The sequence below is a fragment of the Primulina huaijiensis genome, chromosome 18 (genome assembly GCF_012295235.1).
Source record: "Primulina huaijiensis isolate GDHJ02 chromosome 18, ASM1229523v2, whole genome shotgun sequence".
Taxonomy (NCBI): domain Eukaryota; kingdom Viridiplantae; phylum Streptophyta; class Magnoliopsida; order Lamiales; family Gesneriaceae; genus Primulina; species Primulina huaijiensis.
The window spans coordinates 6661350-6687657 of NC_133323.1; the positions used below are offsets into that span (position 1 = coordinate 6661350).

The 26308-nt window shown below is 34.1% G+C and overlaps 2 protein-coding genes and 1 long non-coding RNA gene across 5 annotated transcripts; 1 reads left to right on the forward strand and 2 right to left on the reverse strand.

The window, feature by feature from the left end:
* The first annotated feature begins 655 nt into the window (after positions 1-655).
* On the forward strand, positions 656-13162 carry LOC140964251 (uncharacterized). Its single transcript, XM_073423875.1, has 12 exons — positions 656-908; positions 2026-2248; positions 3238-3330; positions 3392-3493; positions 3596-3763; positions 3849-3937; positions 4554-4675; positions 10173-10354; positions 10589-10873; positions 11943-12090; positions 12192-12578; positions 12708-13162. Exons 1-11 carry the CDS (start codon positions 721-723, stop codon positions 12542-12544), a joined length of 1953 nt encoding a protein of 650 aa, XP_073279976.1. The 5' UTR covers positions 656-720; the 3' UTR covers positions 12545-12578; positions 12708-13162.
* Positions 7111-8638, reverse strand: LOC140964254 (uncharacterized). The gene is made up of 2 exons (XR_012172852.1): positions 7552-8638; positions 7111-7521 (listed from the first exon to the last, which is right to left on the reverse strand). It is a non-coding gene; the product is annotated as an uncharacterized lncRNA (long non-coding RNA).
* A 218-nt stretch (positions 13163-13380) lies between the features above and the next one.
* On the reverse strand, positions 13381-16909 carry LOC140964252 (protein TIFY 6B-like). 3 transcript variants are annotated; one of them, XM_073423876.1, is made up of 7 exons: positions 16728-16909; positions 14970-15166; positions 14605-14840; positions 14413-14503; positions 14008-14332; positions 13844-13904; positions 13381-13742 (listed from the first exon to the last, which is right to left on the reverse strand). In XM_073423876.1, the coding sequence occupies exons 1-7, from the start codon at positions 16789-16791 to the stop codon at positions 13661-13663; spliced, it is 1056 nt and encodes a 351-aa protein (XP_073279977.1). In that variant the 5' UTR covers positions 16792-16909; the 3' UTR covers positions 13381-13660. The 3 variants fall into 3 exon arrangements, with proteins under 3 accessions (XP_073279977.1, XP_073279979.1, XP_073279978.1); XM_073423878.1 differs by lacking the exon at positions 16728-16909 and adding an exon at positions 15304-15587; XM_073423877.1 differs by lacking the exon at positions 16728-16909 and adding an exon at positions 15242-15587.
* Between the last annotated feature and the right edge of the window lie 9399 nt (positions 16910-26308).

Genomic DNA, 26308 nt, shown 5'->3' on the forward strand with positions numbered 1-26308 from the left:
TGTGTGTGTGTATATATATATATTTTTAAAAAAATTGTAATGAAATATATTTTTGAAATATGATATCAATAGATAGCACAGTTAAGAGCTTCCGCATGGATTCGGATTATCAACCAACTTTCAACATCTTGTGCATTTATTAAATAAAAAATACAAAGAGTTCTATAAACTTTTCAATTTTTTGATTTGAAAAAATAATATCTTTCTTCAAAATTATTATCATGTTGTTTTTAACAAAAAAATTAGTATCCAAATACAAATCATGAATATTTTTACAGCTACATCATTATTATTATTTTTTAAAAAATAGGCATTATCCATACAACAATTACTCATTGCAATATAAACCTAAATTTTTTTTACAAGTATTTTCAATATATATGGGTGTGTATCTATTCTATTTTATTCCAGTTAAAGACATGACAGTAACCACCTACGAAAGATACCAACTTTTTCTTCGAACTTTACCCTTATATATTACTAATATTACAATTTCTTTTTGTTTTTTTTTTAAATTTCAACACACACTTTTATTTTTTATTTCAACAATTCAAATATTCATTTAGTCTCTCCATAATTTATCAAATTTCACNTATGGGTGTGTGTGTGTGGATTTCCAATCTTTCTCAAAGTCAACTAAAAATAAAAGGAAAACAAGCAAAAAAGAAATAGGAACATTTATTTTCTTTTTTTACATGTTGGCCACTTCGGCAGAAAAAAATGTCCCGACCTCACCCACCGGCCGCCGTTCTACCTTCCGTAGGAACTGAACGTCTCACCGGAAACACGTCCGAAAACCCATTCTCACCGCACCCTCCACCTCCGGGAACTGTGGTTGTGGCTGATCTCAATATTGAACCGCCGGACTCAGACTCTCACCCCGGTTCTTCGTCGTTTCTTGTCTCAAGGTTTTGACTTTTTCAATGCTTCTGCGATATATTTGCTAAATTATAGTTATTAGTAATCTATTCTCTACATTTTTGTGTGCCTGACATATTACCACTTGAGTTGAATGTGTTGATATGGGCACTCCAAATGTAGCTGATCCACGCCAAATTAAGGGCCTTTTTAACGATTCTTTGAAGTTTGCTAGTATGATTCGTAGCGCTAATGTTTTTAACCGTGGGTGAGTTAATTTGGGAAAAAAATGTTCACAGAAAAATAATCTGTTGTTTTAACCATGCATTTAAAGTTTCTGAGCTTCATTAGGAATGCGTAGCTATATTTAAGAGGCAGACCGGATGCAACTAAGGCTTCGGTAATTGATGAGTTGTTTTACTGAACTAATATGTTGTGATTATTTTTTGGGTCAGTTTTGAAAATGTCCATGAATCTGCAATTATGAGGATAATTTTATTAAAAGAAATCAATAAGAAGGGAACCCAATGCCAATTTTATGAATACGGCTACTGATTTTCACTGCAAGATTGAAGATATTCATTTCTTTTTTGCTTTTTTGGTTCCAGGATGCTACACATATCTTTCCCTTTTCTAATCAAATTATATCTGACTGTTATCCAGGGAGCCGTTGTTGCACTGGCCGTACAATTTGTGTAATGGTTATGTGGTCGAAAATTAGAGAGCTCCTAGTAACTTTTAATATAAGAATTTTGAATTTATGTAACATTTACAGCATCACTTAGATTTATCTTATATCCCTATCCGTTGAGTGCTAAAAAGAAAGAATTTGTTCGGCTCAAATGCCTGGGTAATAATATAACAGAACTTTATAGTTTTCTTCTAAAATAATATCTAATAAGCCGGAGAAGACCATATTTGTATTTATTCTAACCTTATTTGCATCGACCTTTTCTCTGATGTAAGCACATGTATTTCATTTTCTCCCACTTCCTTCAACAAAGAAATACAATTTTTTACTTTTAATTGTGGTCCAATTTCATACTATGCATACATCAGTCTATCCAAGTGAAGAAGTGCAGAGTAGAAAACTTTTTGATTTCAGCTCGAGTGATATCTGTCATTTGTTTGATGATTGTCAATATCATCCATTGATTGTTTCTGTAGGACTGTTACCGATGAAACAATTTCAGAAAAGATCACCTTGATGCATAAAGATGTAGACGCCCTGGATGTGGAAGCTTCCCAATCCAAGAAAGTTGGGAGATGTCGTTCGAGAACTAGTAAGGTGGAGTACCCTCCTGATTGCTGTGGAGCTGATACAGACGCTGACCAAAATGGTCTAGGGGTACCCAGTTCTCGTGAGGAAAAAGTTAGCAGTCTTAAAACTGTAAGTTTTTGTTTTCACTTCTGCACCATGATTTGCACCTGAACCTGAAAACGAATTAATGCAAAGAAAAGGACTGGACACTCTTCTGTGTGTCATCCTCCTTGAAATGGTGAAGTTTCCTTTTCTGTCATGGACCTACCAATTTCTCACACTCGGACACGATAAAAGGAAGAAAAAGTTTATAGAAGTTTTCATTTAAACTGTTTTAGGTCAGTGCAATAAAATATTGTGCAATAACTAGCCTAACTTTTATAAAATATTGTTTGTCGCCAACTGTTCGTTGTTTTGTTTTGCTGTGTTGAGCTCTCTTTCCTTTTTGACGTTTAAGCTTGGGCTGGAGTAAAGCACACCATCAGAATCTTTCCACCCAAAGATAGATATGTTCTATAGAAGAATATTTCCTATATATAAGTTGCCAATTAGTGGCTTTGTTGTTTGGGCCAATCATATGTGGCATCCAGTTGACTTTTATTATGTTATTCTTCTTGTAAAATGAAATGTTGATTTCTTTTTTTGGTTCTTAGAGAAATTTTATCTATCCTGTTTGCTGAATTGATAACATATGGCTGTCACTAGCTTCTTTCAAAATTCTGCTTCTCACATGGTGGAATTTGAATCTTTATTTAGTTTATTTGGAACAAAAAATCATAAAGAGGGTACATATTTTGTGGTTTGACATCTTTGAGACATGAAAAATTATGCAGTTCCATGTACACATAGAACAACTTACATATCATTTCTGTCAGATTGGAGATGGCTAATAATCAGATAATGAAACTAAGTATAACGTTTAATACTTAATCCTTTTATGTTATTTACATGAAACAGCCCGAATAGGTTTGCAAGGGTACCTTAATCGTATATCTGCACTGAATGAGTCTAAGATTGAGGAGAAAATTGTCTTGTTTTCCATTGTGAAAAGTACTCAATCTTGTAGAGGCGCTTCTGCGTGTATTAAATTGCACCATGTTGACCTATTTGAATTTTAGGGATTGGCACATGTTGCTCGGAAGATGCCGAAGAATATGCATTCTCAATTTATACTTGGCTTGATGTATGAACGAATGGGACAACCTCAAAAGGTAGCCATTGTATGTTTATGCATGTTTTTGGTAGCATCCCTTTTGATGGAATTATTTCTAGGCGATTCTGGCATATGAAAAGGCAGCCGAGATATTACTTCGCTCTGAAGAAGAAATTGACAGACCAGAGTTACTTTCAGTGGTTCAACTTCATCATGCACAGGCGGGTGGACTTTTATGCTGAAACTGCAATAGCATTATGAATTTGACTGTTTCTTAATTCCCTTGATTAACTTGGTTAATTATTAATTCATCCCTCATGCAGTGTATACTGCTAGAAAGCTTTGAAAACTCTAATTTGGATGAAGAACTTGAATCGCAAGAACTTGATGAAATTTGTTTGAAAATGAGGGACTCCCTGAAGACAGATGTTAGACAAGCCTCTGTTTGGAACACTCTGGGTTTACTACTACTTAGAACAGGTCGCTCGCAGGTGCAAACATTTTTTTTGTGTCAACAAGCTACTGTAGGTGTTTGTTGTAAGATTTTAAAACTAACACTGCTCCTGGTCTTCATAGAGTGCTGTCACCGTATTTTCTTCTTTGTTGAAGATTGCTCCTGACAACTTGGATTGCCTTGGAAACCTTGGAGTCGCTTATCTTCAAGGGTAAGTGGAAATCATGGCTATGTAAATATCTTAGGCATGAAAGGACTTGTTTTGGAATTCATCTTCATTGTTCATTGGCTTGATTGTTTAGTTTTTTGCTATTGTTTTCATCAAATGCCATTTTTTAAATCTTTTTCTTTTTACTTATTTGTTTGATGGAGTTTTTTCAAGAGGAGCAAATTGGTTGCTGTTTGTTTTTAAGCGTATGATAAGATTGAACAGTTACAATATTATGTTTTCTAAGTTGTCACATCCGATTACATTAATTCAATTACGTGTTATCCATAATTAATTTTTCTGAAAATATGTCATGTACCCGCCTCAGTCCTCACAATATGCAAATGCAAAAAATTTGTTGCGTTGATGTTTCTTGATAATCCGAAACAATGCAGCACCATGGTCAATAATAAAATCAAGCAGTTAGATATCAGATGCATTGACATGTTTGTTCATAGTTTGAGTAAATATAATAAAGTTGGCGGCTTGTTTTGCGGCTGTATTTGTTAGTTTACTGTAGATCTATGTTTTATTGATGCATATTGTGCTAATTTCATATATAATAGCAATTGCATTATTCATCATGGTAATTTGATGGTTGTAATGAATTATGTCCCAGTGGGCATTTGGAACTTTCGGAGAGGTGTTTCCAAGATTTGGTTTTGAAAGATCACAATCATTCAGCAGCTTTAATCAACTATGCTGCCATCCTTTTATATAAATATGGTTCGGTGGTCTCAGGTATCCCTTTTGAAATTTGACTGAATTCAGCATGTCTAAGAAGTTGTTGGGTCATGATCTTTACTCAACTCAGGAGCCTAACTAGTATTCACTCAAATCATAATTCAGAACTTAAGTGTTTCACCCCACATTTTCTTTCACATGTTAAAACAATTATTAAAAACATAGTCATTACATACTATTTTTCTCTCCCTTTTTTCTACTAAAAATTATACTGTTTCATCTATTTCATATATTCATTACACTACAAGTGCATTTAGATTGATAAGTGTTAGCGTGTATTTAATTATTTCTCACTTTATTTGTTACAGTTCTAGGTGTAGATTTAGTCTAATAACTATGTAACAATCAATCCTATTATTTAGGAGGTGGTTATATCATTTAGGAAGATGTTATCTAGGTTTGTTACGTAGATATCTCTATATAAGGCTTGTAAACACAAGTTGTAAGATAGAAGAGTTTTGAATAAATACACCACAGTGTTTCAGAGTATTAGACTTCTTTTTTCAAACTTACATGGTATTAGAGCTCAGGTTCCACCGTTATGTGTTGGACCACCCGTTCTGCCCATAGTTGGGTCATTTGTAAACTTCACGCCTCAGATGTTCATTCCTGGGCGTGAGGGGGTGTGTTAGTTGTCCCACATCGGTTGGATAAAATACCTGGGAGTTGTATATATGGGCTTGGACAATCCTCGCCTCTTGAGCTAGCTTTTGGGGACGGGACTGCGTCTGCCATTTGGGATGCTGTCAAACAGGCTTATTCAGACCTAGAAGACTCGTCTTAGATGTTCGCTTTAAGGACGAGAGCTCGCGACCTCCGTCAAGCGGATGGCTGTGTCTCTGATTATTACCATTCTCTAACTCGTGTTTGGCAGGAATTAGATCTGTTCCAATCTCAAGATTGGAAAGATCCGGCTGATGCACTTCTCCATCGTCGCATGCTAGAGAAGGAGCGCACATATGATTTTCTTGCTGGTCTCAATCCCACCTTGGATGAAGTTCGCGGTCGAATTCTTGGCGTGAAACCTCTACCATCTCTCGATGAAATTTTTGCTGAAGTACGTCGAGAGGAACATCGCTAATCTGTAATGCTCGGCCCTAACGCGCCTTCACCTGTTGATTCATCGGCTATGGCGGCTCGGGCAGGTGATGAGAAGGGCAAGAAACCAACAACTTGGTGTGATCACTGCCACAAACCGTATCACACAAAATCAAAGTGTAGGAAACTACATGGGAAGCCTGCCGACTGGGTTCCTAAGCATATGCGCGACAGTTCCGGTCAAACGGCGGCATCTACGAAGTCCGCGACGGCTCTACCGCCTCCTGCCCTCTTCACTGATGCTCAACTTGATCAATTGAGCAAGTTTTTCTCATCTACTCCTACTGCCTCTTTATGGCCTCAACCGGTAACCCTTTAAACTCAACTTTTGCTCCATTAAAAGCTTAATGGATAATTGACTCAGGTGCCTCTGATCATATGACGGGTAGAAAAATGTTTTTTACTACTTATTCTCTGAGCATTTTTCCTCGCACTGTTAAGATTGCTGATGCTTATTTCTTGCGCATTCACGGGACTTGTTTAGTCTCTCTCGGTCCCTCGTTATGCTTGAAAAACGTCCTTTATGTGCCTGGTTTCTCGTGTAATTTATTATCCATCAGCAAGCTGACAATGGATCAGAATTGTAATGCTATTTTCTCCCCTTCACGATGCCTTTTTCAGGACCAAAGATCGGGCCGAGTGATTGGGAATGCTGAGGAAAGCTCGGGTCTCTACTATTTTCAGCAACTTGATTCTTCTCAAAATAAACATCTGGCGGCTGTTGGATCCTCCACTACTCTTTCTAGGCGTCAACAAATAAAGCTCCTTCACTGTCATTTAGGTCATCCAAGTTTTCAATATTTGCAAAGATTGTTTCCTACATTATTTTTGAAAAATGAACGATTCGATTGTGATATTTGTCAACTTGCAGAGCACAAAAAAATTCCTTTTTTTCCTCGACCTTACCAGCCCTCACATCATTTTTCGCTTATTCATAGCGATTTATGGGGTCCGTCGAAGATTGCATCTCATTCAAACAAACGATGGTTTATTACATTTACTGATGACCATTCTCGTGTCTCTTGGGTTTATTTACTTAAAGAAAAATCGGAAGTTCCAAACATTTTTTCCTCATTTTATACCATGGTAAAAAATCAATTTAACACAACTATTAAATTCTGTCGTACTGACAATGGCACTGAGTACTTCAACTCTGTCATGAATGCATTTATCACAAAAAATGGTCTATTACATCAAAGCTATTGTGTTGAGTCACCTCAACAAAATGGAATTTCCGAACGTAAAAATCGTCATCTTCTTGAAGTCGCACGCACACTTTTATTCACTGCTAATGTTCCTAAACATTTTTGGAGGGACGCCATCTTAACTGCGTGCTATCTTATTAATCGCCAACCATCAAAAGTCCTTGGTTTCAATACACCTTTGTCAACCCTTTTTAGATCCTTTCCCACTTCACGTATATACTTAGAACTAGACCTTAGAGTATTTGGGTGTAAGGCATTTGTCCACAATAATTGTCCCACTAAGAGCAAACTTGACTTGGTTTTACCTTGTATTTTTCTAGGATACTCTTCCACACAAAAAGGATATCGTGTGTTTTGTCCGTCTGCAAAAAAATACTTGATCTCAAATTCTTTGAAAATCAAGCATTTTATCCCATAAATCAGTTTCAGGGGGGATAATTAGTGTTGCAAATTTCTGGGAAAATGCAGCAGATCATGACATTTTCTGGGATTCAAATCACTCACCAACAGTGGACTGGGAGTTTCTACCGGAAGATATTTCTAATTCTCGTAAAACACATGTTCAGGAACCTGATCCCAGTATATCAGCACCAAATCCACCAAATATTACCCAACAAATCCCACAAAATCAACCCCCTGAAATCTCCCAAAAGCTTCCTTCAAATCCAATTAGTACTACAAAAATACAGCCGTATGACAGATTTTATGAGAGAAGAAAAAACTTGCAGCAAATAGAAGAACCCGACACCTCTCATGACCAAACACAACTCCCGGTTCCTGGTAAGGATCTCACAATCTCTGAAATTGACGTTCCTATAGCATTACGGAAAGGGAAACGTTGTTGCACTAAACATCCCATTTCAGATTTTCTCGGTTATGCACACTTGTCACAAGCTATGCAGGCCCTTGTATCTCAACTAGCCACCACAGAGATTCCAAAGAACTTTGAGGAAGCATGGCGTGATAACATGTGGAAACAAGCTATTTTAAACGAAATGCAAGCTCTTGAGAAGAATGAAACTTGGACCATTGTTCAGAAACCACTAGATAAAAAATCAGTAGGCTGCAAATGGGTGTTTACCATCAAATACAATTCAGATGGGACTGTTGAACGGCACAAAGCAAGACTCGTCGCAAAGGGATATACTCAAACTCAAGGTATTGACTTCCAAGAAACCTTCGCTCCGGTGGCTAAGATAAATTTCATACGTATTCTCTTGTCTCTCGTTGTTAATCTCGATTGGCCATTTCTACAACTTGATGTGAAGAACGCGTATTTAAATGGGGAATTAGAATAACAAGTTTACATGGATCTACTTCCTGGTTTCAACACCAGCAATAACCAAGGTAATTCGTGTAAGTTGAAGAAGTCCTTATGCGGACTCAAGCAATCACCAAGAGCTTGGTTTGGGAGATTTATGAAATTTGTCCAAAGCCATGGTTTCAAGCAGGCTCAAGTTGACCACACGCTGTTCTACAAACGACAGTCAACCGGTATTATTATTTTAATAGTATATGTTGATGATATTGTTCTAACCGGGGATGACAAACTCGAGATGCAGAGAATTAAAGCTGAGTTAGCAAGGGAATTTGATATGAAATACCTCGGTAATCTCATATTTTTTCTCAGAATTGAGATTGCTAGGAACAAAGACTCCATCTCAGTGTCTCAACGTAAGTAGAAACTGGCGTGTTGGGCTCAAAACCAGTTGATACTCCAATGGACGCAAATCTGAAATTGGTTATTAACTCAGATGACAAATAGGTTGACAAGGGCAGTTATCAACGGCTAGTGGGCAAGCTGATTCATCTCTCACATACACGTCCGGATATTGGGTTTGCGGTTAGTTGTGTAAGTCAGTCTATGCACTCTCCTTCAGAAACTCATATGAGGGCCCTCTACAGAATTTTGAGGTACCTAAAAGGGAATCCGGGTAGAGGCCTTTTGTTTCGAAAGATCGAAAGCAGAGATATACAGATGTTTGTTGATGCTGATTATGCTGGATCTCCAACAGATCGACGATCTACATCCGGATACTGTTCCTTTGTCTGGGGGAATCTGGTCACGTGGCGTAGTAAGAAACAAAACGTTGTAGCTAGAAGTAGTGCTGAGGCTGAACTACGATCAGTAGCTCTTGAAACATGCGAAGGCTTATGGATAAAAATGTTCTTGAAAGAACTTGAGCTGGAGGCTATAGGGCCAATTCTACAATTCTGCGACAACAGTGCAGCGATCTCCATTATCCACAATCCAGTTCACCGTGACAAGCACGTAGAGGTTGACAGACACTTCATCAAAGAAAAGATAGACCAAGGAATTCTCACAGTGAAACACATCTCCATCGAAGAACAGATTGCTGACATCTTAACAAAAGCTTTGTTCAAGCCAACCTTTGAAAAATTTGTAACCAAGCTTGGAATGTACAACCTGTACAGTCCAGCTTGAAAGGGGGGGGGGGGGTGTTAGTGTGTATTTAATTATTTCTCACTTTATTTGTTACAGTTTTGGGTGTAGATTTAGTCTAATAACTATGTAACAATCAATCATATTATTTAGGATGTGGTTATATCATTTAGGAAGATGTTATCTAGGTTTGTTACGTAGATATCTCTATATAAGGCTTGTAAACACAAGTTGTAAGATAGAAGAGTTTTGAATAAATACACCGCAGTGTTTCAGAGTATTAGACTTCTTTTTTCAAACTTACAATAAGTTATGTAATCAGTATTTTAAAAGAAAAGGCATTTTTAAGCAAAAAGTGGTGTTTGCATGGAGAAGGTGTTTTTAAAAAGTACTTTTATAAAAGCCAAAAAATTTTGGGTTTTCGGCTTCTGCTTCAGCTTCTCCTTAAAAATAAGCTCTTTTTCACTATTTATCCGAACATAAAAACCGCTTCTGCATTTTTCTGAAAACACATTTTTTAGCTACATCTTTGCTTCAGAATATTTATTCAAATACGAGTCAATATTATCTTCAAAAATTGCTGTAGAGCTCTTCTAGAAATTTTCAAATTAAATAGGGTTGAAAGTCAAACTGAAAGGCACCTTGCTTTCTTGTTCTATAAGGATGTTTGTATCTGGCATAATGCGCCTAAATTCTAATCGGCATTAGCATCGTCGATCAATTAAACGGTCTTCTTTTTCTTCGGTCAGATTTAGATATTACTATACTGAAGTTTTTTCTTGTATAGGTGCTGGGGCCAACGCTGATGCTAGAACTTTTGCGGATCAGGTTGAGGCTTCGAATGTTGCCAAAGAGTGTTTATTAGCTGCTGCAAAAGCTGACCCCAGGGCAGCTCACGTATGGACGAATCTGGCCAGTGCATATTATTTGGCTGGTGATTACAAAGCTTCTGGAAAATGCTTGGAAAAGGTACTTCTGGCTCCTTTACTTTGATCACTGATTTTCAGCAGTATTAACTTTTATTGGTCTCTTTTCGTTATTGTTTTCTTTTGTACAATGATTTCCATTAAGTAATCTCATAGACGAAGTTTTATCCTTTTCCCAATATTTTTACCCTGTCATGATTGGTAAATCGATCAACTCTTTTCTGTTATATTGTGTTAAAGATTTTAAGTTCTTTGCCCTTGCCTTCTTGCTTTCTAGGCTGGAAAACTGGAGCCAAATTGCTTAGCCACACGATATGCTATTGGAGTTCACCGAGTCAGAGATGCAGAAAGGTCTCAGAATCCTAATGAACAGCTCACCTGGGCTGGGAATGAGATGGCTTCTCTGCTAAGAGAAGGAGATTCCACCGCAATTGAGCCTCCCATAGCATGGGCAGGTCTTGCTATGGCCCACAAAGCCCAACATGAGATTGCATCAGCATTTGAAATCGAACGACAGGAATTGCTAGAAGTTAAAGATCGTGCTATGTACAGTCTTAAGCAGGTTTTTTTTTGTATCCTCACATGAATGTGGTTCTGTGTTTTACAGTCATGGTAATTTTCCGAATAATTGATATTAAGCTTGGAACTTTTCAGAAGGTTTGAAGACATTAGAGAAACCAATATTATACAGTATAACAAACCAATCTTATTAATGAAAAGGAATTTTTTATCATATGATATTTTATCTTTCCATAAGGGGAAGATTTTTTTATGCGGAATCCTAATCCTAGAATTTCCTAGTTTCATATGCGTTCATGTCTTCTTAAAGAACAACTTTTCACTCATACTCTTCTTCTGTTGGTTGTATGCATAGGGACTATAAAATATTAATGTATAATAAAAGGAGAAGTGGATCAGAATGGAATCTGAAGTTTCGGTATATTCAATGATTCAACATTTATTTAACATAGATTGAAAATAAAATCAGTTTTTACCAAAGAGTAAGAAGCCCCTCCATGGGTGATGCATGCGTACATGGAAATGTTGTGGAGTGTCTTTTCTATCCTTTGTGGGTGAGATTCACTTTCTTGAAAAAATTAAAATGAGATGATTGATTTGTTTTTAGATAAAACACAAATTTATTAATAAATACTAGATGATTGATTAATTATGATGAAATGGAAATTCTAGTACTTTTTGCATTCCCTTAATATCTTGACCATCTGTAAGTCCTATACCATCTACTCTCTGAACCACTGATGACACACGATGATTTAGAAAAATCGTCCACTCTTTGCATCTGGCTGAAAAATATGAACTTTTGATTCGTCAGATTCTGTTACTTAAATTTTAGGTTGAATGCGGTTACTGATCTTGATCAGATAAAAGTCGTTATTTTCAGCTTTCTTGCAATTTGTATCATTCCATGTTGTATTTTTTTTTATTTATCATATTTCATGTTTGACTCGGATAAAATATATATGCAAGTCTTTGACATTGAGGATGGCACTTGATCATTAATTTTGGCACCTCACATATAGATGCATGTATTAAAATAAATGGATTGACGTCGAGTAACATCTTGTTTTTGTTTTGACATCCTTTCTTATGTGCTTTCTTGCATTAATCAGGCAATAGGAGAAGACCCAGATGATGCTGTACAATGGCATCAAATTGGCCTTCATTGCCTTTGTACTCAGCAATTTAAAATGTCTCAGACATACCTCAAGGCAGCAGCCGCTCGTCGTAACGACTGTGTTTACACATGGTCAAATTTGGGTAAGTGCAATTTTTAAATCTTTTTTGCTTCCGAACATGTATATTTAATGCTCCACAGTTTCTTACTTTCACCATTTTATACACCTGAAAATTCTTCTTAGGCATCTCACTACAGCTACTGGAGCAGAATGCACAAGCTGAAGAAGTATACAAACATGCTCTGTCATTAGCTACGTCTCAGGAACACACTATATTCTCCAATCTTGGGAATTTTTATCGCCAGTTAAGAAAACATGAACGCGCAAAAGCAATGTTCAGCAAGGCTCTTGAACTGCAGCCGGGATATGCTCCTGCATATAATAATCTCGGCCTTGTTTTTGTAGCTGAGGGTCGCTGGGAGGAAGCCATGTTCTGCTTCAACAAGACTCTTGCATTAGATCCATTATTAGATGCTGCCAAATCTAACTTGATTAAAGTGGATATGTTGTGCAGAATGGATACATCCTTGCCTTAATGCCTTACATTGATCGGTTTCTTCTCCAGTGAAGGTAATGCATATTTTTGTCACGTGTTAACCATTATATTTAACAGGTGCTTCTCCAAAATACAATTTGAGATGAAAAGCCAGATGCTTTTGTGAAGTTTGTGATTTGTTTTGGTTTGGTTTTGTTTGCTAGAGAAGAAGACAATGGAGCATCAGCTCTGGGCGGAGGAACGATGGGACTAATTGTGAGTAGCTTCTCAAGCAGAGTAAGCTACATCAAATTCTCCCTTCTTCTGGTCAGGGCTCTCCAAGTAAGAAATCTTATGTGCTTGACATTGCATCACTTTGTCAATGCCCGAGAGTCTCCAATTGGGAGATCTATGGCTTCGAACGGTTGGCAGATGCAACAGAAAGCATTACATTTAAAATGATATCAGGTCATTTCTTTGTTGTGAATTTTAATAGGATGAGAAAGTAGTACTATATAACCTTTTGCGATTCGGGTTCTGAAGTCTTCTGATAGGATGAGAAAGCAAGTATTGAGAAAGACGCCGATAGAGCATCTCTCCTCTCATTAATCTTTGTTGGCGTATTTGTGAGATTTGATTCTGTACACATATCTCTGTGTGTGTGTGTGTGTGTGTATTTATATATTGTGTATGGTAAGCTTTAAGCTTATAACATATGTGATTTTGTTCGAAAAGTTTTTTTTCTTGTTTCTTTCCTTTTTTTATTTAGGATTTCCTCGCATATTATATGAAGTTACCTGTATGTGCATTCAAAGCACGATTTTATCTTCAAGCGGAATGTAATACACTGAATAACAAACCAGTCTTTCTTCTGCTAAAGAAGTAAATGCTAACGTATCGTAGAATCAATATTTATACAATGTGAATCATAAACTTTTCATATATTGGATTCAATAACAACTAAAATAACAAACAAAACTTAACAACAATAATTAAGGTACAGCGGCAACAAAGAATGCAACATCAAAGGCAAAAATATCAATATGAAAAGTCTAGTAGCTTGCTTATATGTACTTAATATTCACTGAACTTAGAGCTAGATCAACTGTTAACTGGTACAGGACACGAGCCTCAAGAATTAACAGGCATGCTTGTGTTACCAGATTCAGGAGTGACCCTATCTCAAGTTTGCTGGTCCTTCAGGAGTATCCTTATCTAAAGCTCGCTGGTCTGCATTATATGGGGCTTGGGCGATTAACCTGGATTCAGCAATATAAATTATTCAGCTTGGAACACATTGAGTTGAGTGCTGAGAATTGTGCAACGGTCATAAGTTAGTAGCATGCAAAAGATAGAGTACCTTTCCTTCCGTTTCTCTAAAAACCGAGCCAAAGATTTTCGGCGAAACTGAGGCACAGTGCCTGCACACATGAAATTAGATTTAATATGACGTTGTCAAGAATCAATAAATAAAAAATATCTTACATATTGAAGAAAACATGAATAAAAAAAACCAGAAATTACTTGAAAGTAAGGTAACACTACAAGGATCAGATCCCAACGACTTGACAACTTTCACAGGCTCTATTTTACTGGAACAAGGTAAGGTAACTCCTGGATTTACAGTAGTTCTGTTGTTGATGGCAGACCCACCAGCAGACCGAGACATGCTAAGAGCTGTTATAGGTATGGGCCCTGAATGATAGGGGGTTGAGCCATGTGGTTGGCTTACAACAAATCCATCAAGAACAAAAGACTGGTGCATGGTTGCTTGAACTGGAGCTATTGGAAGAGTTGTGCTTGAAGGCGTGGGAGGTCCGTTTCCAGCTAATAGCATTATCGCCTGAGCCTGCATCCATTGAACAAAATTAATCTCACAAAATCAAGAAAAGAAAATGTTGAAACTAATGGACATTTCATATGGCGCACCTTTTGAGGAGATATATTGTCATATACACACACTGAACCAGCGTAGAATACAGTCAACTGAGCAGGGGCGGTTGAGATCTTAGGAATATTTCTGCGGAACAAATCCATTTTTCCAGACATTTAATTATTTTTCTCAGTAAGATTCAAATTCATGTTTTTAATTTAATGTTCTACCTCATGTCTCTACATTACCTTAAATCTGTGGTTCCCACAACAGGGCTGCTAGAAGGAATAACTTGGATGGGATGAGCCATTGAAATTCCTGTAAGAGACTTTGCCGAACCTATGAGATGCAGTCCGGCTGAAGAAACTGTCACATTTTCCTGATTAAGAATAGATCGATTCATCGTACGTGAGTCAAGGTGCTTTGCAGGATGTGTAGTCATCCTGTACCAAGGCCCCGCTTGCTTTTCAGGAACGACGTTTTTCTGAACACAAATCGAAAAACAATGAAAATTCTACAAACAAAAGCACAGAAGCAATCCCTCTCAAAACTTGTGAATCAGTTAACAAAACATGGATTTGATTCTTCATAAACATAAATCGACGATCCAAACCTGCATGACACTAGAGTACGGACTGTGATCAGAGTCGAAAGCTTCAGTAGTTGTTATGGACACCAATCCAGTCGATGCCAGGGAATCAAAACCAGTTTTAGGTATTTCTTCATGAACATCCTGGAAAGATAAGAGCCGAGGAAGAGTGGGAGCCTTGTTTGAGAATGACCACTGCATTGCTAAACTTCTCACCGGAGCTGCATAACAAAAGTACATTGTAAACGAAACACACTACGTCAAATCTATCACTAGTAATATCCAAATACTACTACCAATACAATCGAACAAATGCGGCCCTTAGTCAAATTTGTGCACCTCTTCTAGAGTTAAGTACCTGATTATTAATGACTACTTAAAAGTAATATATAAAGGCTAATCTCAGAACTGCGTGAAAGATCAAGCTATACCAACTTGAATAAAATTTCAACAACAAATCACAATATGATACAGGAGTTTCATTAAACAACTCAAAATGTGGCTTTAAACTGAATACATGTACAAAATATGGCAATTTGTCTACTATTTTAATATCAATCACAAGGAATGCATGACTTCCATTTAAATAAAGTGTGGATGTAAAAGGGATGCGAACATGTTGATCCACTTAAAAAAATCAAAGCTTAGCATCTCATGCGCAATATAATACTATTTAATTTTTGTATTGAATGATGCTGTACTAGTATATATTATACAATCCATCTGGTGAAAGCCAGATTATTTAAACTATAAAAAAAACCTTATCTTTTTTGTGTACAGGTATAAAATATTCATCTTTATTGGTGATATGCTATCTTATTGTAGTATAAAACTATTTCATACTGGGGGGTGATGTCTTCTTGAAGGTGACATCTCATTTAAAAATAAAAGACACTGCTGCTTTACAAATATACAACAATTAAATATCTCTATAAGGTGCATGTTGGCATATTTAACTATCACAAGAAACCCACAAGGGAAATTAATATTAAAAATACTGCGCTTGCAGAAGAGACGAGACATAAAATCTACTGCTAAATTTTGGCGTTGCATCATCATCTTATCATATACGTACATACATACATATATATATTTATTTATTTACATTTTTTATTGGAATTTGCCGAGCTTCCACTAGTTATCATCAATAATACCGAATAAAGTATATATAATACAGCATGATATAATTTTTTAAAAAGTTGAAGGCTTGAATAATGCAAACTAAATTCAAATGTGCGCCGTAACGCCACAACAAATATATGTAATTAACAAACAGGAGAGATTATTTACTGCCCATTTGAATTATTCTCGCAAAACGTGAACAATCCTCCACCTCCAGGCTCCATACATTATTCTACTCAAAGAAACACGAGATGTACAATATTAACAATAATAATGTAAATATAAAGGATGTAAATAGAATGCAAATGCATTTAACCCAGTTTGACAGCTGGTGACAAGCATAACTTGAAAAGAAATACTTGATTTTGGTACTTTAAAAATCAAACAAATAATAGGAAATAATGGAGTTCAAGCTCGTATTTTCGGTCCTTCGAGAACCGCAGGATTAACTAATCACCAAAAATCTAAATCTGCTAGCCAATACTGCAATCTCCCAAAATCTACCAACTGTTTCGAACTTCAAGCTTCGAATACATGCAAAAGGCAGTAAAATGTCCATATTTCTAGGTTTCAGCTCGTTTTTCTTCCTTCTGCGCACTATATCATCATGAAGAATTCAAAATAAATAATATACAAGCATAAGCGTCATATTCTAATTACCGGAGTCGTTGATTTCGTCAGGAGTTTCGTTCTTCACCGCCAATTCCATGAAATCTCTCTCCATCTACGTCTCCAGTAACAAATCCTCAATTAGCCGTGAATAATGGAGAAATCAGGCTCCAGTTAGCTCCTGCGTAGTGATAGTTGATTGGCCGAGAATGGAGGAAGACATTTGAGGAGAGAATGATAATAATAATAATAATTTTAAATGATGACACAACATACATGATCCAAAATTTAAAATATTTTTTCCTTAAAAAATATATTAAATATTTCATGTTTAATAAAAATTTTTAAAAAAATTTATCTCTCTTATTTTCACTAAAAGAATATCGTATTTTGGGCATTTATTTTTGTTTCTTTGTTATTTTTGTAATTTATGTTATCGAATTTCAGTTTAGTCATATGTTTTTTTTTTTATAATTTTAGTCGTCTCTCATCTAGAATGGTGAAATGATATTACATATGTCAATGCAACAACAATATCACGTTGAAAAAAAAAAATCCAAAACAAACACCAAAATATCGATTAAAACTGAAAGTTAATAATATGGATAATTAACAACATTTGCAAAAATACAAGTAAAAAAATTGCAATCTCTCTTTTTATTAATAATCAAATTTATCAAATTAGTAATTTTGGTGAGGAGCAAGGCACCACATTTTTTTTCCATTTTATGTATATATCTTGAGTTCTACAATTATATTATTCACCATTTTTAAACTTATTATCACATTCTTTATATTCAATCACATGAGTCTGTTATAATGTACTAGCCATATTTATATTAAATTTTAATAAAAGGTGTACATTTATGCAAATTAAAAGTTTACATTATAGATATATGTGATTACTATATATTTTATTAATTTTAAATACTAAAAAAATTGTCTTTATTATTTATTGGATTATATAAATGTTTTTTGGAAAATTGAAAAAAAAAAAAAATTTGGTTGTTTTATGGTGTGTGAAGATTTAAACAAAATTTGGTTCTTGTTGCAGAGAGGTTTTCACCACATTGCTAAAATGTAGGCAGCGAAGGAAGTAGGGGTGGAGAAAAATATCGAATTTTCGGTATATTGAAATTATCGTATTGAAAAATATCGGATTTACCGAAATTTTTGGTGACTTTGAAATTTGAAGTTTTCGGTATAAAATGATATATACCGATACCGTATCGAAATATTGATATGTCGCAATATTTCGATATAATCAATAGTTTTGAAATAAATATTTTTAATATCGTAATACGATTTCTTGCCGGCTATTAAACGTGGATGGAGTAAAATGGTCGTTGAATCCCATGTTCTTACTATAAATCAAGCTATTCTTGATCAGTTTCTTAGGATTTCTAGCTAATAGAAGACATCACTCTTTTGTTTTCGCAAGTAGCAGAGATCTCTTTTCACTAAATTGTTTAATTTGCAGATGTTATTCCTTTGTCCTTGAACGAGGTTATAAAACTTTATCTTGTTTCTGAGTAATGAAATCCATATTTCCTAAAATTAAAAAAAAATGAAAAATCATGACTCCAACAATTGAATTTTTTAAGTATCTTAATAATTTCTTGATGTGTATTTATTTTAAAAAAAATTAAAATTTTGATATTTAAAAGTAATTTATATACATAAATGCAATATTGTTAATCGCTTTTCACCTATTTGTATTCCATCATTTGAATTTTAATAAAATAAAATCACTTTTGGGAAATCATTTTTGAAAAATTAAGAGAGAGAGTTTGATTTTTTTATATTTTAATTAATTTTCTTTCAAATTTAATAATTAATCAATATGAATATTAATTGAAAATTCTTCGATATTTTTTTTGTACATAAATATAACAAAAAAACAAGTCGTAAAAAAAGACTAAAAATTATTTATTCGTTTAATGTGCACAAAATATTTTTTAATCTGTTGCAACATGGTTGACTAGTGACCCAGTTTTTTAATTTTTTAAATTTAATCCTCGTGGAAGAGTCGTCTTCTGTATAAGATATTATAATAAGAATAAAAAATTAAAAACTAAAAAATAATGCCATTAAAAAATAGGGTTCATGAAAATGGTACATTGTACAGATTCCATATTTAAGTCTGTACTCAAGCATTAAAAAAATATTAGTTTAATTTCTCAGGATGGAACACGATTAACATTAAAATATAATAAAATATAACACGCTTTACATAAAACTAGAATATAATAATATATGAATCAAGATCCATATATATCTATATATATTTATATTCACACAAATTCATGTGAGACGATCTTACGAATCAATTTTATAATACGGGTATTCTATTTGAGTTATCAATAAAAAAAATATTATTTTTTATGATAAAATTATTAATTTTTATTGTAAATATAGATAAGATTGATTCATTTCAGGAATAAAAATATGTGAGAGAATCTCAAAAAATATTTTCTGATTTATATTACATCATGCATGATGTTCTATATAAAACAAAAAGCAATTGAACAGAAAGTCAATATCCACAAATTGATTAAGAATTAGCCTTACTTTGAAAGGAGGTAATTTTATTTAAATAATACGTACCAAAAAATATGTATTTGGTATTCTGTCACGAATTTCGATTTAGAGCTATTAGAATTAATAGTGCAGCATATTGATAAAACGATCGAAATATGATAATTTTAATTTCATATAATATATATTTAATATAATAAAATACTTAGGTCGCAAGAAGAATTTTTTAAATTAACATATTTACGTTTTCATTCGTGCAATTATACGTATGTTTGTGTGTAGAATCATTTTTCATTTAAATAAAAACACCAAAATGTATAGTGTAATATCACTGGTCCCACATCTTAAATATAGCAACTTGAGTTAATCATTTTCGTAATGCGAAGACGAATACGAAGTAGATGCTATAGAGGTTCATTGTGCAGGCACACAGGCGTGGGCCCGGGCTCGGGACGTGATTGAATGGTATCAAAGCCGGTCACCAGCAAAGAACACCGTGAAATAAGTGATATGCGGGGCAAAATACTACGTACATGAGTGTCACATCTTGAACATGCGGGTCAAAATTATACATGACCGGAACCACCTCTTGAACCTGTAGGAGCCACCTCCAGATTCTCGGCGTTGGTGGATCAAGGGGTCAGGCTGTGACGAGGACGTCGTGTTCTAAAGGAGGGGTGATTGTAATATCCCTTGTCCCACATCTTCAAAATTAAGAATTTAAAATGATTTTATAATGTGCTTACAATGGACTTCTATAGCAACTTGAGTTAATCATTTCGTAAAGCGATGACGAATACGAAATAGTTGCTATAGGGTCCATTGTGCAGTCATGCAGGCGCGGGCCCGAGCTCGAAGCGTGACATACAGCTAGTGGCAATTATACAATTTCAACTTTTAAAATTTTATGACAGCCCAAACGTAGCACAACTATCGTTCCCAAACAATCATCTTTTCGATAAATTGATTAATTACCATTCATGAGAACAGAACATGTGATCTTAACTGAGTATATAATCAAACACTTGTCATTTTACCAAAAATTATTACTCCAAAACAATCATTCTTTCAATAATTGCATTATTTACAATTCATGATAATCAAATATGTGAGGTTCTTAACTCCTAATCGTTATTACAATGCAATTTGATTAGGGTTAATTAATTACAGCGAAAAACAGGTTTAAATTTTCTTTACAATGAGCCCAAAATATATTCTTTGAATACTAAAAATAGTATTTCATCTCACATCATAAAATATGCCCACACTAAATCAAAACCAACCATATACAAACAACTCATATCCTTGGGATATGCTCTGGTATATAGATACATATACATATATACTGAAAAATACCACGAAACATCAAATCAACTATGACTCCCTCCACAAGTACCATATCCGGTTTCTGATAACCTGAAGTACCTGTCATTGTCAACATACAAAAACAACAACAGCCCCCCTCTGGGGTGAGCAAAGTTCAGTCTGAAACAAACACAATATATACCACAGATATCTAAACAATGATATATGATATGCAATGCATGTATGTCGTGGAGGTATCAGGTCAAATGCCCATCCACTAAGCACATGTCAGAATCAATCGAATCGCAATCAAATCAATGCTTGAGCTGGCACACCGACCTCAATCAGGGATACTCATATGATAACGTCGACAAAGCGTCATCAAATCTCAAATCTCAATCGATCATCGGGGCCACAAATAACTATGCTTTAAGGGTCATGTAATACCAAACATAACATTGTGTTCACAAACCCCATAATCAAATCAAATCATATTAGGGTATCCAAGGATCATAACTCAACGTGCATGTCATGTATGCCACATCAACTTAACAAATAAGACATATATACATGTATTTTCAATCAAATCAATCAAACATATATCATATGATATAGAAACCTGTCGTATGTTATTCGGTCGCAACATACCTCAATTCTTCGTTTCAGTCGATGTAGCTTGAAGATATCAGTATAATAATCTATCTACATCAATAACATATTCATTGTAATCAATAATTTCATTCAAATTTAATAATAAAAGTTTCAAATATCTTTTGAAACTTTGAAATATTCATATCAAATCAAAATCATAACATAATTCCATTCCGACTTCAAAACTTAGTTTTTTGTCGGTTATTCTACCGCATATATAATCCGAATTAATAACAACTGACAAACAATTCTTCAATCTCAATCTAACGAATAAAATTCTCACATTATAATAAATTGAGAATAATTCAAAATAACATCACTATAATCATCTCTTTTTCGTTAAAATCATACACTATTCAACAATTTTCAATTTCTATATGATTTAAAAATTTATCGGATTTATTCCAAAAATCGACGAATTTCAAACATCACCAAAAATATAAAATTTATACATCAAATCGAAGACCTCGTGTCAACGATTTCAGAACTGAAGTCGGTTCGTTGATTGAATAACCCGATAAGTCGCAATATCGAAAAGAAAATTCTATTCTCTCTCTCGTCTTACCGTATGCTCTCTGTTGAATTGAATCGTTCAATTCAACGTAATTTGCATATTTATATCTTTTTTTTAATATTATATTATATTAATATAATAATAATATATAATATTTAATATTTTAACACCAGTATATCTCTTTGGACCAGTCAAACGATCAAAATTTTCAAAACTCAAAGCAAGAAACTTCTATATATTTGAGCTTTCTACGTTATATTCAAATATCAAATCATTTGGGCTAATATTCAGACAATTATGCTAAAAATCATAATATAATTACCATTTTGTCCTTAAAATTAATTCATTATTTTTCAATTTATTTACAAAAATGTCATCAAAATAAATTGAATATTTTTCAATTTATTTACAAAATGTCATCAAAACTATTTTAAACGTTGTTGACCTATTATTTATTTTCGGGGTCTCACATTTCTCCCCAACTTAAAAGATTTCGTCCTCGAAATCTCAAACATATCTATATACATAACATTGGCAAACATATATGTCATCAGTTATAGTACATATCAAAACTAAAATCAGTAAATGGATCACTATACATTGAATATAATGGAGCAGGTGGAACAGAATCAAATAAGTGCGGATATGATTCTTGCATCTTGCTTTCCAATTCCCACGTTGACTCCTCTACACCATGTCGTGTCCATTGCACTCGAACTAGCTGAATCGATTTATTACGTAACACTTTCTCCTTACGATCCATAATGCAAATATGTTGTTCAACATAGGAAAGAGAAGGATCAAGTACAACCTCATCAGGTGCAAGTACATGTGATGGGCCTGGTTCCTACTTTCTCAACATAGACACATGAAATAAATCATGAATGACAGATAAATCTGGTGGCAATGCTAACCGATAAGCAAGATCCCCAATTCGATCAAAAATCTCGTATGGACCAACATATCGTCGCCTATAATACCGGCATTGATTGCAATCGAGTATTTGACAGAACGAACACATCGCATCACCTTCTCAACCCATATAGGATCAAATCCGAGCTTACCCATAATTTGTTCTAGGAAGCCCCATTCCACTCTATCGTACGCCTTGCTCATATCTAGCTTTAATGCCACGTATCCCTTGCTCTCCTTTTTCCTGCTCCGTATCCAGTGTAGAGCCTCATAACCCAGTAAGATGTTATCTATTATCAGTCTGCCCGAGACAAATGCGCTCTGGAACTCATCTACTGCCATTACCAAAATCTTTCGAAAATGATTAGTCAAGGCTCGGGAGACGATTTTATAAGCTAATAGGTCGGAAGTCCTTCATAAGCATACGATTTTTAATTTTTGAAATGAGAGTGATTATAGTCTCATTCCACTCATGAAGCGGGGCTCCATCATTCAGTACCCTCAACACAGCCTCTGAAACCTCCGGGCCTACCACCTGCCAATATTTCTGGAAAAAGAATGAAGACATACCATTCGGTCCTGGAGCTTTCTCCGGATACATATCAAACAAAGCTTTCTTAACTTCTTCAGCCGAAAACGGAGAACATAATACTGAGTTCATCGGCCCATTAACCTTCGGTTGAACACATTTGAGCACCGGATTCATATCTTGGATCCTTGGGTCGCCCGATGTAAATAAATTAGAGAAATAGTCCACCACAATCTCGGCCATCCCCCCTTATCAGAACACCAGTCACCATGCACCGATAGCAGCCCATTAATAAGATTCTTCACCCTTCTGGTTGAGGCACAAGCATGAAAAGAATTTTGAATTTCTATCCCCATGAGGCAACCAATTTAAATAACAATATTGTTCATACAAATATTTATGCACTTTGTTTAGCGTATGTGCCTAAAACATTTTGAGCTACCAAATAGATGTATAAATTTATTTATTTATTTTAGGTAAAAAAGCATTTCCCTTAAAAAAATGACGAATATATTATTATTATTATTATTATTATTATTATTATTATTATTATTATTATTATTCTCAATTATGAAATTTTTATATAAGAAAATTATGCATGTGATAAATGAAAATTACTTTTTTATTCCGAAATAATACCTCTTCTATTTTCAAGGCAAAAACTTGTGTGAGACGGTCTCACGAGTCATATTTTATGAGACAGATCTTTATTTGGGTTATCCATGAAAAAATATTACTTTTTATGCTAAGAATATTACTTTTTATTGTGAATATTGGTAGAGTTGACCCGTCTAACATATTAGGATCCGTGAGACTATCTCATATGAGACTCACTCTCTATTCAAAGTTGAAAATTTCAAAAATCATATTTTCCAGCCATATTTTTTTCTCCTTTGATTTGCTACATATTGTCTAATCTTTTCATTTAATTACTTATTGATGTCAAGTTTGTAACTGCCGTTTATAATTTTTTTATAGATAATTTTTATTATTTAATGGTAATTATTGTCCTAAATTTATAAATTATTATTAATGGCATTGATTCCAATCCTTAGTACATCGTTGTTTAAGAAAACCCACCCAGTATCAGTTGTTTATGATATATTCTTATGCACCCCGTNTATAAAGTTTTGAAAATTTCTTTTTTTTTAGTAAATATACAAAAAGTCAACTATCAACGAAGAACACACAAAAATTCTTGCGAGACTGTATCATAGAGATCTCCATCCTGGACCAACTCATTAAAATGTATTACTTTTCATGATATGTATGGATCGAGTTGACATGTCTCATGGATATAAACACGTAAAACCGTCTCACAATATACCAACTCGTTATTATAATATTGGGTTCTTTTGTGTGTATGAAGTTCTTAATTTTAGTATAATCTTTAAACTTTTGATGCGAAAATATTTCGTGTAAAAAAAAACCTAATTTTATATAAACGCACACGAAGGTCAATCATGCATGCATGTGTCCCTTACTTCGAGTCATGTGCATAATTTGTTGGTCATTAAGAGGAAATGGAAACTACTGATTAATGATTATACAGAGATTCAAGCAAATTAAATAATGTAATGTTTCATTAATCGAAGCAGCCAAAGAATAAGAGAGAATGTTTCCTAAGTTGTAATACTGAATTATGTCAATTCCATATTTCTATTCATTCATTATTTGAGGGTCCGTGAAAAGATCCCCTACCAGCCTGGATTATTATTCCAATTTTCGATGAAAAATGTGTGTAATAATCGTCCATTCAAACATGATTATGGAGTTGTTGATTTAAAATATTTAAGTTACATTATTATCGATAATCATAAATTTTGATAAAAAGGTACGCGCTCGGTTCTACAATGTTATTAATAATGTCGTTTAAGAAAACAAAATGTCACAATTCGTATTAAATTATGTTAGTTTTGGTCAATATATAAATGACTAGTTAATTGTGCTTAGCCAAAAGCGATAATGAAATGGATATAAACAATTTCTCCAGCATAGTTAACATTCAAATTGCTTAAAATTGCCTTCCTAAAAAAATACTTAAATCCCAAATAATTGGAATACATCTCGAGTCGATGAGACGGTTTTTATCTATAGAAATAAAATTTTCAGATTTATGTAAATCAACGACGAATTTGCTACAAAATTACTAATCCATTTCATTTTCAATTAAATATGATGTTTGAGAACAAATTTAAGCCAAAGTTTCATATGTAAGTTATTTATATTGAGGAAAATCCATATAAACCCAGAATCTATCATGTTAATTAATCATAAAGAACTAAATCGTAAACTGTAACGAAAGCGTACATGAAGCCATAATTTTTAATCTTTTAGAGTATGTGGTTGATTTTCCAGATCTACACGTTCTTTCTTGAGGGAAGCATTCAGTTTCCTATCAGATCTGTATTTTATAATGAAGGTAGAGAATATGAAACATGATCACATGAGATCCAAATACAATAACCAATATATAGATAATATATATCATTATCTTCTGTTATTTCTGTTTTAACTCATCATAAAAACATAAATAAAATTTTGTCTCTACACATTAGAAACTCACAATCTATCATATACATTAAAATCCAATAGCCAAATCTTTAACTGATCACTTTAAATTTGGGCATAATTTAATAGAAAACTAAAAACATAAAGTTATTTACATATAATCTCATATATTAAAATTGACCAAACAATTTCCCACTTGGATATATGTGTAATCTTATAATTATGTTATTGAAAATAACCTTATGAGCTCGAAACTTGTTGTCATTCCGAAATGAATCTCTAACGATCCGATCCATCAATAATATCAACATAGAATCAAAGCAGTATTTGTTAAACTCGTAGTAACTAGATCCATCAATTGTCACATATATGCCAAAACAACTATTTTTTTTCAATATAATGTATACGTGACATATGTACTACCTCATTTTTTGTTTTTTATTCAATATGAGATACTCTTACTAAGAACATCCACATCATGGTTCATAAGTTTTGAACGCCAAAATAAAAAAAAATTAGAAATATTTAAATGATGATTACAAACGGTGGAAGGCCCATCCACATGGGTTTATCCCATCCCGTTTATTTTCATTCTTTAATTTCTAAAAAAATAAATTTAATCAAATCCAAACTAGGATTTTAATTTTTTTAATATAATATGTATTTGACATA